Source organism: Rhinoderma darwinii, chromosome 7 (assembly GCF_050947455.1).
Source record: "Rhinoderma darwinii isolate aRhiDar2 chromosome 7, aRhiDar2.hap1, whole genome shotgun sequence".
NCBI classification, from domain to species: domain Eukaryota; kingdom Metazoa; phylum Chordata; class Amphibia; order Anura; family Rhinodermatidae; genus Rhinoderma; species Rhinoderma darwinii.
The window spans coordinates 100,850,013-100,867,946 of record NC_134693.1 but is presented as its reverse complement, the minus strand read 5'-3'; the positions used below and the strand labels follow the sequence as shown (position 1 = coordinate 100,867,946).

The window sequence follows — 17,934 nt, the reverse complement described above, 5'->3', positions numbered from 1 at the left end:
GTGTGAACCACGCCTCAAGACAAAATACTTTCAAAAGACCTCAGAAAACGTGTCAGAGTCGCATGAAGATGGAAAAGGCTACAAAAACATTGCTAAAGACTTGGGTGCACATCAATCCATGGTTAGCCAGATAGTCTACGAGTGGAGAAAAGGACTGTTGCTACTTTCCCTAGGAGTGGGCATCCTGTTAAGATCACTCCAAGAGCACAATGGCTAATCCTGAAAGAGGTGAGAAAGAACTCAAGGGTAACAGCAAAAGACCTACTGAAGACTCTACAGACACATCTCTTTCTTGTATCCACTATTAAACACTGAACAAGAGGGTTGGTTTTGGAAACCACCGTTGCCTGTTTTAAAGAGGCTCTGTTACCAGATTATAAATACCCTATCTCCTACATAATCTAATCTGTAATGTAGATAACAGCAGTGGTTTTTATTTTGAAAAACAATCATTTTTGAGCAAGTTATGAGCAATTTTAGATTTAGTTTCTTAACCCCTTCTTCCTGCTTGCATTCTGGGCCCTAATGACCAAGCCATTTTTTAAGTTTTTCCATCGTCACATTCGAAGAGCTATAACTATTTTACTGTTCCGCCGATGCAGTTGTATGAGGACTTGTTTTTTGCAGGACGACTTGTAGTTTTTATTGGTACCATTTGAGAGTAGATGCGACTTTTTGATCACTTTTTATCAAATTTTTTTAAGTCAGGATTAACAGAAAACAGCAATTTTTCCATTGTTTTTTATTTTATTTTTTACAGCGTCCACCGTGCGGGTTAAATAATGTAACAGCTTTATAGTCGGGGTCGTTACGGACGTGGCGATACCAAATACGCATAACCTTTTTGCTTTATTGTGTTTTTTTTTAATAATAAAGCCGTTTGTAAGGGTAAAAAGTGGGTTTTTCATTTTTTTTTTCACTTTTTTTTTATTAACTTTATTCAACTTTTTTTTTTTTACTTGTCCTACTAGGGGACTTTCATATGCGATCATCCGATCGAATTTATAATACACTGCAATACTTTTGTATTGCAGTGTATTACTGCCTGTCCATTTAAAACGGACAGGCATCTGCTAGGTCATGCCTCCGGCATGATCTAGCAGGCATTCATTACAGGCAGACCTGGAGGCCTTTATTAGGCCCCCGGCTGCCATTGAAGACACAGACACTCGGCGATCGTATCGCCGGGTGTCAGTGGGATGAGAGGGAGCTCCCTCCCTCTCTCCAAAACCACTCAGATGCGGTGCACGCTATTGTGCACCGCATCTGAGGGGTTAAACGGGTGAGATCGATACGAATATCGATCTCACACGGCAGAGCAGGGACGCCCCCAGCCCTCAGCTGTCTCTGGCACCTGAGAGCAGGGAGATTTGACGGCTCCCTGCTCTGTTTACTTTATTCTAATGCAGCGCCGTGGAATAGCGGCGCTGTAGAATAAAGCCCATTAATGACCGCCGTGAAAAGGCTAATCGGCGGTCATTAAGGGGTTAAAGACCAACTGGGCGTGTTTTTACTTTTGACCAAATGGGTGTTGTAAAGAAGTGTATGAGGCTGACCAATCAGCCACATACACTTCTCATTGTTCCAGCCCAGCTTCTTTCACTGCACAATCACACTGTGCTGTGGATCATGCTGGGCTGGAACAATGAGAAGTGTATGAGGCGGATTGGTCACTGATTGGTCAGCCTCAGACACTTCTTTACAACACCCACTTGGTCAAATGTCAAATGTAAAACACACCCAGTTGGTCTTTAAGAAACTAATTAGCATAAATCTAAAATTGCTCATAACTTGCTCAAAAATTATAGTTTTTCAAAATAAAAACCACTGCTGTTATCTACATTACAGCGCCAATCAGATTATGTAGGAGATAGGGCACTTATAATCTGGTGACAGAGCCTCTTTAAATTTGCACGAGACCACGTGGATGCACCACGATGCTTCTGGGAAAATGTTCTATGGACAGATTAGACAACAGTGGAACATTTTAGCACAAAGCTATATTCAGTAGAAAGAGAACACCAACACAAAAACCTAATCCAGCCATAAAGCATGACAGAGGTAGCATTCTTAATTTGGGACAGCTTTGCTGCCTGCTTAGACGCCTTGCAATAATTGAGGAAACAATTACTCAAAACGTGTGTCAAAACATTTTACAGGAGAATGTAAGGGCAGCCAGCAGTCCATGACCTCAACCTGAGGAGACGTTGGGTGAAGCAATAAGTAAATGACCCAGAGCACACAAGAAAATAAACGAGAGAATGGTTGAAAAAAAAAGACTTGTGTTTTTGAATGGCGTCCTGACCTTAACCCTATCGAGATGCTGTGGCATGACCTGAAGAGGACTATGCACACAAGACATCCCAGAAATATTAATGAACTGAAACACTTTTGCAGGGAGGAATGGTCTAAAATTCTTTCTTTATTTACGTTGTGCAAATCTTATTTGCAGCTTCAGTAAATTTTTTGGTGGAGGTGATTGCTGAAGTAGGATCTTAAGGTTATTAAATTTGAGGGTTCACTTATTTTTTTCCTTGCACTGTGGATGTTTACTCAATGTGCTCACCCTTTTCGTGTGTTATTAGTTTAGTTAGACTGTCTTTGTCTATAATTGTGTTTGTTTCCTTTTCATATAACCTATTAGGGCATATAACATCAGGGGCACCCGTCTGACATGGTGGAAAGTCACAAACAAAGAGTAGCTCTTGCTGTGGTGGACCCAGCCTGTCCATGTATTACATGGTTAGCCATTTATCTGTAATACTACATTTCATCTATATCTGCAGCTTCCTCCAGCGATATCAGCTGTCAGGGGTTTCAGAAGCCAAATCAGCGCTGACTAACTGCCTTACCTTGAAAAAGAGGTTGTCTAGATGAGACAACACTTCAAAACATATTTAAGTTTTAAAAGGCAAGCTATAACCTTGCTAACAGGACTTTACAAGCAATTAGTCTTAAAGTGGTTGTTTCATAAAGACAATCCCTGTGAATATAGCCTAATAGGATATTGAAAATCATAGAAGGAGTACCACCCATCCATGCATTACAAGGACTGACATTTATGTAAATGGCTGCCTTGTAATGCTACATTTGTACTGCAGAGAGTTCTGATTGCCGCATCGGCTATCATATAGAAAAGGGGTTGTCTTCATAAGACAACCCCTTTAGCATAGTTAGGCAACTATTTCAGATCTATGGAACACAGAACTTGTGTGTAATACCATAAGTGCGGGGCAGAAAGCCATGCATAAAGTTATGGAAATCTATTGCGGACTTTAAGGCTGGGTTCACACGACCTATTTTCAGGCGTAAACGAGGCGTATTATGCCTCGTTTTACGTCTGAAAATACGGCTCCAATACGTCGGCAAACATCTGCCCATTCATTTGAATGGGTTTGCCGACGTACGGTGCAGACGACCTGTAATTTACGCGTAATGACCTGTAATTTACGCATCGTCGTTTGACAGCTGTCAAACGACGACGCGTAAAATGACTGCCTCGGCAAAGAAGTGCAGTTCCTCATTGAAGTCAATGAAGAGCAGCTCAAGATTTACGAGCGTCAAAGACGCCTCGCATAATGCGAGGAGGAGCTTTTACGTCTGAAACGACGCAGCTGTTTTCTCCTGAAAACAGTCTGTCTTTTCAGACGTAAAAGGCACTTCTCGTGTGCACATACCCTAACAGTAATAATATTGTACATTTTCACATAGGTCTACCATCATCAATTTACGAGCTCCATCTTGACCACAACAAAATTTCATCTGTAGAGCTTGAAGACTTTATACGCTACAAAGAACTGCAGAGGTAACATCATATTGTTCTCAAGTTTCTTATATTTCTCTGTGAGATAGACCTATCAACAAGTGAAATGCAGTATGGATGATAGTGCTTGCAGGTGGTAAAATGGCTCAATGTTCAAATGTCTTATTGAGTTTTCCTTATAAATAAAGCTAGAAATAATTCTGAAAACTACATTTATATATTTGCTATTAACTATGTTTATCGACCTCTGCTGTTCCCGTGAAGTAATTTTGGAAGCTGGCCGTTTTCATCAGACAACCCCTTTAATATTAAGAAAGCCATTATTCGGGTAGATGATTCTTTTTGAGCCCACACAATGCAGCACTTTACATAGAATGTACTTACATCAGTCCCTGTCCACCACAGAGCTCAAAATCTAAATGGCCTATTCCATGTATACACAAGTGTCAATTTTAGAAGTAGCCAATTAACTGGTATAAACCAAATTCTTTGGTGTATAGAAGGAAACTGCAGTACAGAGAGGAAACCTACAAACGCATAGGAAGAACAGATAAAAGCCTCAAGATGTTGCTCCTAATTTTACCTACTGCATGTATGAGCACCTAATGCCAGACGGGCAGATTTGCTCATGTAGAACTAGATAAGCAGACTAGGCTATGTTCACATCACTTTTTTAGCCTACATTAGATGTATATAAACATTAAACATTCCATAGCCAGAGAGCTAGCTGATGCTCTGCCCAGAAACTCCGGCCCTGGGGAAGCTCCTGACAACACTGTATATTTATGGATAGTGACGTTAGGAGCTCTCCCAGGCCGGAATCCCTGGGAGAAGTGTCCCACTGTACAGTGGGATACGTTGCAGCCTTCCGTCTGAGGTATACGTTGGATGTCGCAGTACTCAACATTCTGACACTACCCAGCATTAGTACCTTGTATGAGCCACGGCCTGCTGTGAGAGAGTGAGGGAAGAAGCGGAGCGGTGAGGTAAGTACATTTTGTTTTCTATTATTGTCCGATGGGAAGGGAGGGAGGTTTGGTCGGGAGGGGGGGGGGCAAGGTCCGGGGGCCTCTAGTTGCTATGCCCCACGGATACTATGTAGTTTTGTTAAAGAGGCTCTGTCACCAGATTTTGCAACCCCTATCTCCTATTGCAGCAGATCAGCGCTGCAATGTAGATAAGAGTAACGTTTTGTTTTTTTAAAAACGAGCATTTTTGACCAAGTTATGACCATTTTTATATTTATGCAAATGAGGCTTTCTAAAGTACAACTGGGCGTGTTTAAAGTAAAAGTACAACTGGGCGTGTATTATGTGCGTACATTGGGGCGTTTTTACTTCTTTTACTAGCTGGGCGTTGTGAATAGAAGTGTATGATTCTGACGAATCAGCATCATCCACTTCTCTTCGTTACCACCCAGCTTCTGGCAGTGCACAGACACACAGCGTGTTCTCGAGAGATCACGCTGTGACGTCACTTCCTGCCCCAGGTCCTGCATCGTGTCGGACGAGTGAGGACACATCGGCACGAGAGGCTACATTTGATTCTGCAGCAGCATCGGCGTTTGCAGGTAAGTCGATGTAGCTACTTACCTGCAAACGCTGATGCTGCTGCAGAATCAACTGTAGCCTCTGGTGCTGATGTGTCCTCGCTCGTCCGACACAATGCAGGACCTGGGGAAGGAAGTGAGTGACGTCACAGCGTGATCTCTCGAGAACACGCTGCGTGTCTGTGCACTGCCAGAAGCTGGGTGTTAACGAAGAGAAGTGGATGATGCTGATTGGTCAGCATCATACACTTCTATTCACAACGCCCAGCTAGTAAAAGAAGTAAAAACGCCCAGATGTACATACACAATACACGCCCAGTTGTACATAACTTTAAACACGCCCAGTTGTACTTTAGAAAGCCTCATTTGCATAAATATAAAAATGGTCATAACTTGGCCAAAAATGCTCGTTTTTTTTAAAACAAAAAAACGTTCCTCTTATCTACATTGCAGCGCTGATCTGCTGCAATAGTAGATAGGGGTTGCAAAATCTAGTGACAGAGCCTCTTTAAGTAGGAGTCAAAATTTGTCGAGAACAACTCTGGCAGTTGTAATAGTAATGTTTCGTTTAAGGATAAAATTAATGCTCTTTCAATATCAACTAATAATTTATTTCCAGGCTTGGTTTAGGTCATAATAAAATTAAAGAAGTTGAAAATGGAAGTCTTGCTAATATACCAAAAATAAGAGAAATTCACTTAGAAAATAACAAAATGAAAACAGTTCCTCCTGGAATTTCTGACCTAAAATACTTGCAGGTACGTAATATGTGCTATGTTTTTAAATATACATACAAATATCATGGACAAAAGTATTGGGACACCTACACATTACACCTACAGGAACTTTTATGACTTCCCACTCTAAATCCATAGGCATTAATTCTCCTTTTCCAGCTAAACCAGCTTCTACTCTTCTGGGAAGGATTTTGGAGTGTGTCTATGGGAATATTTGTCCATTCATCCAGAAGAGCATTGTCAGACACTGCAATCTCAGTTTTAGTTTATCCAAAAGGTGTTCAATGGAGTTAAGATCAGGGCTCTGTGTGGGCCAGTCAATATCTTCCACACCAAACTCAGCCAACCATGCTTTTATGGACTTGGATTGTACCATGGGGCACAGTAATGATGGCACAGAAAAGGACTTTTCCCAAACGGTTCCCAAAAAGTTGGAAGGATACAATTGCCCAAAATGTCTTCGTATGCTGAAGCATTAAGATTTCCCTTCACTGGAACTAGGGAGCCTAGGCCAACTCCTGAAAAACAACCCCATAGCCTTATCCCTCCTCCACCAAACTTTACTGTTGGCACAATGCAGTCAGGGAGGTAATGTTCTCCTGGCATTCGCCAAACCCAGACTCGTCCATCAGACGCCAGATAGAAAAGCATAATTCGTTACCCTATAGAACAGGTTTCCACTGCTCAGAGTTCAATGGCGGCGGGCTTTACACCACTCCACCTGACGCTTGGCATTGTGCTTGGTAATGTAAGGCTTGCATGCAGCTATGCCATTAGCTCCCGGCGTACAATTTTGTACAGATGCCTGTGGAGGTTTGGATCTCTGCAGTTACTGAGTCAGCAGAGCGTTGTCGACTTTTATGCACCTCAGCACTCGGCGACCCCACTCTGTACCTTTATGTGGTCTACTACTTTGTGGCTGTGATTCTGTGGTTCCTAAATGCTTCCACTTTGCAGTGATACCACTCACAGTTGATTGTGGAATATCTAGGAGGGAAGAAATTGCATGATCTGACTTAATACCACGGTGACATCCTATTACAGTACCATGCTCGAATTCAGTGAGCTCTTTATATCGACCCATTCTTTCACAAATGTTTGTAAAGGCAGATTGCATGGCTAGGGTCTTTATTTTATACACCTGTGGCAATGGGACTAAATAAAAAAAAACTAAATTGAATGATTAGGTGTTGTGTCCCAATACTTGTGTCCATACACACATTGAATGATGTGGAATTATGCTTTAAAACTTGTATGAATTATAATTATGTAACATATTCCCAATCTACACGTTTAGGTCTTGTTTCTTCACTCTAATAATATCGGAAAAGTGGAAGTGAATGATTTCTGTCCCACACCCCCAAAGATGAAGAAGTCTCTCTATAGTGGAATAAGCCTTTTTGGGAATCCTGTAAAATACTGGGAAGTTCAACCTGCAACATTTCGCTGCACCCTTGGCAGGAACAGTGTGCAAATGGGGAACTTCCGAAAGTAAAAACAAGTGCGCTGGGCTGTTGGTCCTTGTAAATAAGAAGTCTGGACTTGAGGAACAAGTGATCAATGGAAAAAGACTATGCCATATTTTTGTATTTTCAGTTATTATGCCTGACGGACAGATTATCGGGCCAAGTACGTTTACAGAGTAATTGCATGAAATCTATCTATTTTAGTAACTAAATACTTGAAACTTGGCTAAGAAGAGAATTGACAATGTTTAGCTCTAATTTAACCCGTTCCGTCTGAGACATGATATCAGAGCAGTAAATTGCGTGCATTTAAAATTGGTGCTAATCTAAACTCTGCTGCTGCTTACTTCCCTATTATCTTTGCATAAATCAATGGCTCCCTTCAGTGGCAGAATACATTAATAACATAGCAACCTGTATTAAATAATAGAAGATGTCAAAATATATACTGAAGTTACGTAACTATTAACACCTGCACCATATTTTTTACTGTAAATTAGTTTTCCGAAGTTTCAGCAGGTTGCCTTTTCGTCAGCAAGTCACAAAGGCCACTCTCAGCAGATAACAGATAGCGCCTGACCGCAGATAATAGACAGTGGCTAGATTCTGCTGACTGTGCCTGCAGGACAGTTTCAAGTCGGAATCGCTTGTGTGTAAATTTTGATAATTACATTATATTAGGTCATTGCTGAGAACGCAGGTCCTTAATATAATATTTTATGTGGTTGAATATTAGAATATGAAAAGGTACATAAATTCCTGCCAACAACCTCATTTTCTGCAAGGCTTTCAAAATACATAAAGGGTGGACATTTGTAAAAAGGGACCTAGTCCTGCAGAAATATTGGTGTCAGATTAATTTGGATAAAAATATTAAGAGATATAGAAATTCCGGATGGACAACTGATTAAACAATGGCGCATGACAGACAACGGCTGATCCCTCACACAGGGCTGTAAATATATTGCTGTTGAAGAGTTACTACCAACTCAGACATTTTTCGGCATATCCAGAAGATATGCCATAAATGGGACATGCCATTAGTTGCCGATTTTAGGCAGGGACTAAGTGGAGAGGCGGCCACACATGCGCAACTCCCCATTTTGTTCTATGGGAGTTACAGAAACGGCTGTAGAACCTTGCATCATGGTAAATATTGAAATATTGTAGATAAAACGTCGGCTATATGTGAGTATAGCCAAATAATAACCAGCCAGTTTTTGTATCCATCACATTGTGGCCCATTGTGTATCTTAATGCAATACTATGAAAAGTAATTTTGCACAACCTGACACTGAATGAGGCAAATGGCTAAAGTTGCAATGTATGCCTTCTGTTTAAAATATAGTCATTTAAAGAGGCTCTGTCACCATATTATAAGTGCCCTATCTCCTACATAATCTGATCGGCGCTGTAATGTAGATAACAGCAGTGGTTTTTATTTTGAAAAACGATCATTTTTGAGCAAGTTATGAGCAATTTTAGATTTAGTTTCTTAATGCCCAACTGGGCGTGTTTTTACTTTTAACCAAGTGGGTGTTGTAAAGAAGTGTCTGAGGCTGACCAATCAGTGACCAATCCGCCTCATACACTTCTCATTGTTCCAGCCCAGCATGATCCACAGCACAGTGAGATTGTGCAGTGAAAGAAGCTGGGATGGAACAATGAGAAGTGTATGAGGCGGATTGGTCACTGATTGGTCAGCCTCAGACACTTCTTTACAACACCCACTTGGTTAAAAGTAAAAACACGCCCAGTTGGGCATTAAGAAACTAAATCTAAAATTGCTCATAACTTGCTCAAAAATGATCGTTTTTCAAAATAAAAACCACTGCTGTTATCTACATTCCAGCGCCGATCAGATTATGTAGGAGATAGGGCACTTATAATCTGGTGACAGAGCCTCTTTAAAATGATTTAAGACAAACAACCCCCCTCCACATAAAGTTAAATATATGCTATGTTGTACTATATCTAGTTACTGTATATTTGTTCTGTCTGAGCATATTAAATTAAGTCTTATATAGTCACATACTGTTGTTTAGTAATAAAAAAAAAAAGTATTTTGAAAATAGTAAATTATTAGTGTTCCATTTTAAATGGTATTTACAGGGTGGTCTTACAAAGAAGAGCTCAAGCGGAAACATGACTTTCTATCATAGCACCCCCCTGATTGGTCTTCTTTGTGTATATTGTATTTCCCTGCAGCCCACCCTCCTGTCTGCTTCTTATCAGCCACCATGTTTAATTTTAGATTTCTCCCTGCTTTCCCTACCATCTGTGCTATCTTATCAATCCCATGATTCCTCAGCACAGCATCAAATGACCAGCTAAAGACAGTACCAACTCTGCCTGCTGGGAGGACAGCGTGATTATTCTTCCCTCAATATTCTCCAAAACATAAGAGATTATTAGGCCCTGTTCACACAGAGTTTTTTTGCAGGCAGAAAAATCTGCCTCAAAATTCCGTCTGGAATTTTGTATCAAATTTCAACCTGCCTGCACGCCGTTTGCCGCTGCTTTTTTTGCCCGTGGCCATTGAGCACCGCGGGCAAAAAACTGAACTAAAAACGCTTTCTCTGCCTCCCATTGATGTCAATGGGAGGTCAGAGACGGAAGCGCCTGAAGAAAGGGCATGTCGCTTCTTTTTTCCGCAAGTGTTTTTTTCCGCTCGCGGAAAAAAAACAAACGCCTCGCTTTCCATTGAAATCAATGGGAGGCGATTTCGGACACTTTTTGCCGCGGTTTCCGACGCAGTTTCTGTGGCAAAAAACTCTGTGTGAACCAGGCCTAAGTCTAGAGCCAGGGAGGCTGAGCTGTTATCTTCGCCATTATCAGTGTGTGAGAGAAATGGTTCTGATCATCATCAGTAAGGGTATGTTCACACGCAGTGGTTTCAGACGTAATTCGGGCCGTTTACGCCTCGAATTACGCCTGAAAAAACGGCACCATTACGCCTCCAAACATCTGCCCATTGCTTGCAATGGGATTTACGGTGTTCTGTTCCCACGAAGCTTAATTTTACGCGTCGCTGTCAAAATACGGCGCGTAAAAAGACGCCCGCGAAAAGAAGTGCATGTCACTTCTTGGGACGTTTTTGGAGAAGTCATTGACTCCATTGAAAAACAACTCCAATATCGGCCATAAAATACGCTGCGAATAACGCGAGTTGTTACAAAAACGTGTGAAAATCAGGAGCTGTTTTCGCTTGAAAACAGCTCCAAATTTACAGACGTATTTTGCTAAGCGCGTGAACATACCCTAAGGCTGGATTCACATGAGCGTGGCGTTTTTGCGCACGAAAAAACGTGGCGTTTTGCCTGAGCAAAAGCCACTTAACAGCTCCATGTGACAGCCCCGTATGATGCGCGGCTGTCTGCTTTTCGCGCAGCCGCCATCATTATGACACTCCATTTGGATGTTTCTAAACAGAAAAACACGTGGTGCTTTTCTGTTTCATTCATCCTTTTGACAGCTGTTGAGCGAATCACGCTGTTCGCATGGAAGTGCTTCCGTGCGACATGCGTGGTTTTCACGCACGCGTTGCACGGACGTAATTCCCGTTCGTCTGAATAAAGCCTAACTGTGGTAGGAGTTTGTGTCCTCCTCTGTGGAGAACTTCTGTAGAACAGTCAATGCAGTTACATTATAGAGGAAGTACTGATGCCTGTATGAGTGACACAGATGTATTCCCTGTGACTGAAGAAAAAGCGTGTCACTGAAGCCTGATTCAGACTGTTGATATGCAATGGCCCCAATGTGGTATTCTGTGATAGAAGCAGCAAGAAAAAGGACAAAATAGGAGTGGCATATGGAATTCCTTAATGGAAGGCAATGGTAAAGTTTAGTTTTGGTTAGAGTTTCCCTTTAAGGCTGGGTTCACACGAGCACATTAACGTCCGTAATGGATGGACGTATTTCAGGCGGAAGTCACGGACCGAACTCAGTGCAGGGAGCCGGGCTCCTAGCATCATAGTTATGTACGATGCTAGGAGTCCCTGCCTCTCCGTGGAACTACTGTCCCGTACTGAAAATATGATTACAGTACGGGACAGTTGTCCGGCAGAGAAGTCCCTGCCTCTCTGCCGGACAACTGTCCCGTACATAACTACGATACTAGGAGCCCGGCTCCCTGCACTGAGTTCGGTCCGGGACTTCCTCCTGAAATACGTCCGTCCATTACGGACGTTAATGTGCTCGTGTGAACCCAGCCTAAGAGTTATATTGCCGTAGATAGATTACATACTTCTTGGCCCGTGTCCTCAAATGGGCTTTATTTCTCTTCCCTTTTTCAGTCTAGCAATTTACTGATAATATTTATGACATCAATGAATATTATGTGCATATAAAAGTGCTCTGTTGCCCCTTAATATAAGGTTTATAACTGGAGAGAGGGTGCAGTCTAATAACAGTGGACATTCCTTCCTTTTAACACAAAAACATGTGGAGAACATGACTTTTTTGCAAGAAAAACATTTGGGAGCCGAATGAGATCTGAAAACACACTACATTGATGTACATGTAACAGTCCATACATTTATCAAGAACATTTTGTGATATACTGCAATAGTGTTCTGCATTGATGCATATCGAAATATTCAAGAATTATATTTGAAATATATCCATAAGCACACATTTTGTTTAGAACCTAGAACTAGAGACAATAAAGCAGGGGCACCATGAAAACTTTTTGTAGGGTAGCCAGTCGAGTGCAATACACCACGTTGCACGCAACTCCGTACACTCCTAAAGACTGCAGATATTTTGTGCGATAACTATAATTGAAAGTCACGCTTGAAAAAGTCTCCAGCCTAAATGTAGGCCCGGCCTAAAAATTTATTTGGCGAGTTAAAATTTGTACATTTTTGGAACTTAGGTCTGCAAATTCAGTTCACCTAAGCTCTTGTACACTATGCATTCCATTTTGTAACGTTTCCGTTGCGGTTTTGAAAGCAGATCTGTTGATGCCATCATAGGTCTGATAATGTGAGCCATGATGCTAGGCTGGTCCACTGTATGAAAAAAAATATGTTTTCCAGATTTGTTACAAGAGGCATACAATTTGTCTCCACCATCATGGATCATTTCTTGCAGTTTTAAATGTTACATTATATGAACCCGGTTTTTGGCTGGGAGGCAGCTTTTTGCAACAGAATCCTTCCACCTACTGTTCTACTTGTAATGGACACAGGCAAGTCACGTTCCAGCCCTTTAGTTACATAGTTAGTACGGTTGTAAAAAAAAATATATGTCCATCAAGTTCAACCAAGGGATGGGAAAAAGGGAATGGAAAGTTAATCCCCATCCTTTTAGTTGACCTGAAACTGTAGATAAAATGGGCAAGGAGGATATCGTCCCCTCTTCTCTGCCAGACTGTCGGTTTTAAGATATTGCATAAAGTCTTGTTGAATTACAAATACGTATTTTGTTAATTTAAGCGAAAAATACAGATTCCATTTTTCTGGGGCAGCAGCAAATGATTAGAAATATGATGAAAGAGGCACGACGACTGAAAAGGGTAAAAAAAAATGGCCTGGTCCATGAGAATCAATCCGATTTTATGGCGGGGAAATCTCCATCTATTAAAGGGGTATTCCAGCCTCCAACATAATTCACCTATCCTCTGGGACCCCCATCGATCACCAGAACCGGGGACCGCCGGTTCCCCGTTACACATAGCGGTGTCGCTCTTATCAGATTCTATTAAGTCTGATGGAACCAGCCGAGCACAGCGGAAACCCACCATTAGTCCTATTCACTTAGCCCACGAATGTGTCCTCTCTTTTACCCCTACACATGTATCCCATGTAATTCCTTTGCTAAATGAATGTAAGGGGTCACATGATATGCGTGTGTGTGTGTGTGTGTGTGTGTGTGTGTGTGTGTGTGTGTGGTGGTGACATGACTGACACTGTGTTTAGTCATATTCATTTAACCTGTGGATGCATTATACAGGAGTAATCTGTGGGCTATACCATTCTATTGTATAGACAGGGGGTCTACAACACTAGTATAAGAAAGGCCCGTGAACAATACTATATATTAAAAAAAAAATCTCAGTCATGGGCTGACATATTCTTGGTATTCTCCAAAACTCTACAATTTGGCTAAAATATTTCTAGTTTAACCCCTTCCCAACATCTGCCATATATAAACAGCGGAGGTCCGGTGGGAAAGTATGGAGCAGGCTCACGTGCTGAGCCCCCTCTAGGAGTTCAGCGTGTTATTCAGTGTAACGAGCGGGACCGCTCGTTTAACCACTTAGATGCCGCAGTCAAAAGTGACCGAGGCATATAATCCATTAGAAACAGGGGGGTGCACCAACCCCCCACAATGCGATCACGGGGTGCTGATGGTCGTCATGGCAGCCGAATGAAGGCCCCCAGGTCTGCCATCTTTGTACTCCTATTAAGTCCTGCTGGCATGTCAGAATCACAATATACTGCAATACATTATCAAGTTTCTAATTATATTGCAGCATATTGTGCAAGCGATCCACGATCGATGGTTCAAGTCCCCTAGGGGGACTAATACAAAAAGTGAAATATATATATAAAAAAATAAAAATATAAAAAAGTTAAAAAAAAAACCTTTTCCCAATTTCCCCGAAAAACAATGTAAAGAAACAAAAAAACGTAAACGCCAGAATCGCTGTTTTTTGGCCACCTCATCTCACCTCACCTCACCTCACCTCAAAATTTATGGCGACAAAATGTATTTTATTTTTAACAATTCGTTTTTTCCTTGTGAAAGTAGTCAAAACAAAAAACCCTATACATTTATTTGGTATCCCCATAATCGTATTGACCAGCAAAATACAGTTAACATGTTGTTTTTACTGCACGGTAAGCAGCGTAAAAACGAAACCTAAAAAACAATGGAGGAATTACAGTTTTTTTCACATTCCACCCCACAAAGAATATCTTTCAAGTTTCCTAGTACATTATATGGTACAATAAATGGTGCCGTGAAAAACTACAACTTGTACCGCTACAAACAAGCCGTCATATAAAAATAAGATTTGTAATCTAACTACATCTGGGTGGTAATGCAGCATGTCCTAACACTGATCATCATAGACATGTAGCACGGTCCCATGTGGCTGCAAGTGACATGTCATGATGTCGCTGTCTGACAGCATAGTTTTGGCACTGTATCCCTAGGGCTGGATTCACACGAGCACATTACGTCCGTAATGGACGGACGTATTTCGGCCACAAGTCCCGGACCGAACACAGTGCAGGGAGCCGGGCTCCTAGCATCATACTTATGTATGACGCCAGGAGTCCCTGCCTCGCTGCCGGACAACTGTCCCGTACTGTAATCATGTTTTCAGTACAGGACAGTAGTTCCACGGAGAGCCAGGGACTCCTAGCATCGTACATCACTATGATGCTAGGAGCCCGGCTCCCTGCACTGTGTTTGGTCCGGGACTTGCGGCCGAAATACGTCCGTCCATTACGGACGTAATGTGCTTGTGTGAATCCAGCCCTAGGGATACAGTGCCAAAACTATGCTGTCAGACAGCGACATCATGACATGTCACTTGCAGCCACATGGGACCGTGCTACATGTCTATGATGATCAGGGTTAGGACATGCTGAATTACCACCCAGATGTAGTTAGATTACAAATCTTATTTTTCTAAAGCAGACTGGAAAATGTTATTATCTGACTGTTTGCAATGAGCACCTACTCCACTTTATATATTTTTAAATACATACCAGATGATTTGGCTACATCACAGTTGCCCATGAAGAGTAGCCCTCAAAGTTGGTAAATACTCCATAATATGCAATACTAAAAGTTTACCAGATGATGGCAGTGCAATGCTATCTGAAACATCATGGTTCATCATTTGCAAATAGTCTGAAGCACCCAGCTCACGTTACAGTAATAGAATAAACATTAAAACTTATTTTGTATAAAATATAATAACCTTTTGACACCCACATAAGTCTGGCACCCACCCTATGCATTCTAGGATCAAGAAAAGCCTCATTCTGTGTACTGCAAACTAATTAGCTATTATTTCAGGATATATACGATGCTTAAAATATTACATTGGATGCAAATTTCAATTGGCCATTTAATGTCAGCTGGGAAAGAAATTTATCACATTAAAGAAAAAGAACCACGTTTACAAGCATACTATAGAATATCAGCATATGGATGACATGGACTCCTCGCACATATGTTTAATTCATAAAAGTCCAAATGCACTTTAAATCTGGCTACAAATGGAGTGATCCTGAGACGTGGCACTTTTTTGTTACAATCACTGGAGTTCAGACTGGACAGTTTCCAGCTGGTCGACACTAATCTCAAGAGGTGGAATCATAAAAACTGTTCAAGGAATATGAGGCTCTGCAGTTTAGAGAAGTTTATTTAACCATGAAAGAACAGCACTTGCTGACCGCCACAGAGTGTAAGCCGTGTCAAAAAAAAGTCACGCATTTTTAATGTCGTTTTTATTCATTTTGGAAATGTGTTTTTCCTGCCATTTTGAAGTCCTAAAAAAAATACCTGAAATAACGCTATGCTTAGGGTATGCTGCGTTTTGAAAAAAAAAAAAAGGCCACAAACACTACAAAAACGCCACAAACCAAAACACTGTGTATGTAGGCTCTCTCATATTTTACTATAGACATTTAAGGAACAGCTATCTGCAGTGATATAGACAAAATCAAATAAATAAACCCTGCGGAAAAACGCCACTTAAAAGACAAGTAAACGGGATTAAGTAGTAGCTGTCAATTCTACAGATATAGAAAGAAGCACATGCAGCATTGATGAGCACCACAGGATTGGTGTAATATAAAATAAACAAAAGTGAAAAAATGCATCTCCGTTACTTCAGTGTGAGTTTCCATTCGACTTAAGGGCTAACTCAGACAAGCGTATTATACGTCCATGTGCTGTCCGTTAAAAAAAACCAAAAAAACGGACAGCACAGAACCCATGCAATTTAATGGGGCTGTTCACACGGCCGTTGTTTTAACTGACCGTGTGAAGGGCCCGTGAAAAATAGGACATGTCCTATTATCATGGATCCCTCTGTAGACTTAAGTCTATGAGGGATCCGTGAAAATGGGTCCCGCACGGGTGCGACTCGGATGCGAATTTACACTTGTTCATCTGAATAAGATCTAAGAGAGAGGAACAGAGACAGGCTGATGGCTGAAGAGTGACACAACCCTCTATTATAGCAATTTTTCTGGTGGTTTTAGCTTTTGGACCCCTATCGATACCATTTTCTAACATGTCATTACGTGGAGAATAAAGGATATTCAGAAGGTTCTTTACAGTTCGGCTGGATTCAGACGAGCATGTTCGGTCCGTAAAGGACGGGGCGTATTTCGGCCGCAAGTCCCGGACCGAACACACTTCATGGAGCCGGGCTCCTAGCATCATAGTTATGTACGACGCCAGGAGTCCCTGCCTCGCTGCGGGACAACTGTCCCGTACTGTAATCATGTTTTCAGTTCGGGACAGTAGTTCCACGGAGAGGCAGGGACTCCTAGCATCGTACATCACTATGAGGCTAGGAGCCCAGCTCCCTGCAGTGTGTTTGGTCGAAATACGTTCCATCCTTTAAAGAGGCTCTGTCACCAGATTTTGCAACCCCTATCTGCTATTGCAGCAGATCGGCGCTGCAATGTAGATAAGAGTAACGTTTTTATTTTTAAAAAACGAGCATTTTTGGCCAAGTTATGACCATTTTTGTATTTATGCAAATGAGGCTTGTATTATGTGTGTTACATCTGTGCGTGTTTACTACTTTTACTAGCTGGGCGTTCTGACGAGAAGTATCATCCACTTCTCTTCAGAACGCCCAGCTTCTGGCAGTGCAGACACACAGCGTGTTCTCGAGAGATCACGCTGTAACGTCACTCACTTCCTGCCCCAGGTCCTGCATCGTGTCGGACGAGCGAGGACACATCGGCACCAGAGGCTACAGTTGATTCTGCAGCAGCATCGGCGTTTGCAGGTAAGTCGATGTAGCTACTTACCTGCAAACGCTGATGCTGCTGCAGAATCAACTGTAACCTCTGGTGCCGATGTGGCCGACACGATGCAGGACCTGGGGCAGGAAGTGAGTGACGTCACAGCGTGATCTCTCGAGAACACACTGTGTGTCTGCACTGCCAGAAGCTGGGTGTTAACGAACAGAAATGGATGATGCTGATTCGTCAGCATCATACACTCCCATTCCTAACGCCCAGCTAGTAAAAGAAGTAAAAACGCCCCGATGTACGCACATAATACACGCCCAGTTGTACTTTTACTGTAAACACGCCCAGTTGTACTTTTGCAAGCCTCATTTGCATAAATACAAAAATGGTCATAACTTGGCCAAAAATGCTCGTTTTTTAAAAATAAAAACGTTACTGTAATCTACATTGCAGCGCCTATCTG

General features: G+C 41.8%; 2 protein-coding genes across 3 annotated transcripts in view; one reads left to right on the top strand and one right to left on the bottom strand.

Moving 5' to 3' along the window:
* ASPN (asporin) overlaps positions 1–8,848 on the top strand; it is a 50,288-nt gene extending 41,440 nt beyond the window's left edge. The window contains exons 6-8 of the mRNA XM_075832322.1: positions 3,712–3,805; positions 5,932–6,070; positions 7,347–8,848. Of these exons, the coding sequence (XP_075688437.1) occupies positions 3,712–3,805; positions 5,932–6,070; positions 7,347–7,544 (431 nt within the window). The 3' untranslated portion in view covers positions 7,545–8,848. The remainder of the gene's footprint in view (positions 1–3,711; positions 3,806–5,931; positions 6,071–7,346) is intronic.
* CENPP (centromere protein P) overlaps positions 1–17,934 on the bottom strand; it is a 392,723-nt gene that overhangs the window by 189,932 nt on the left and 184,857 nt on the right. The window lies entirely within an intron of this gene.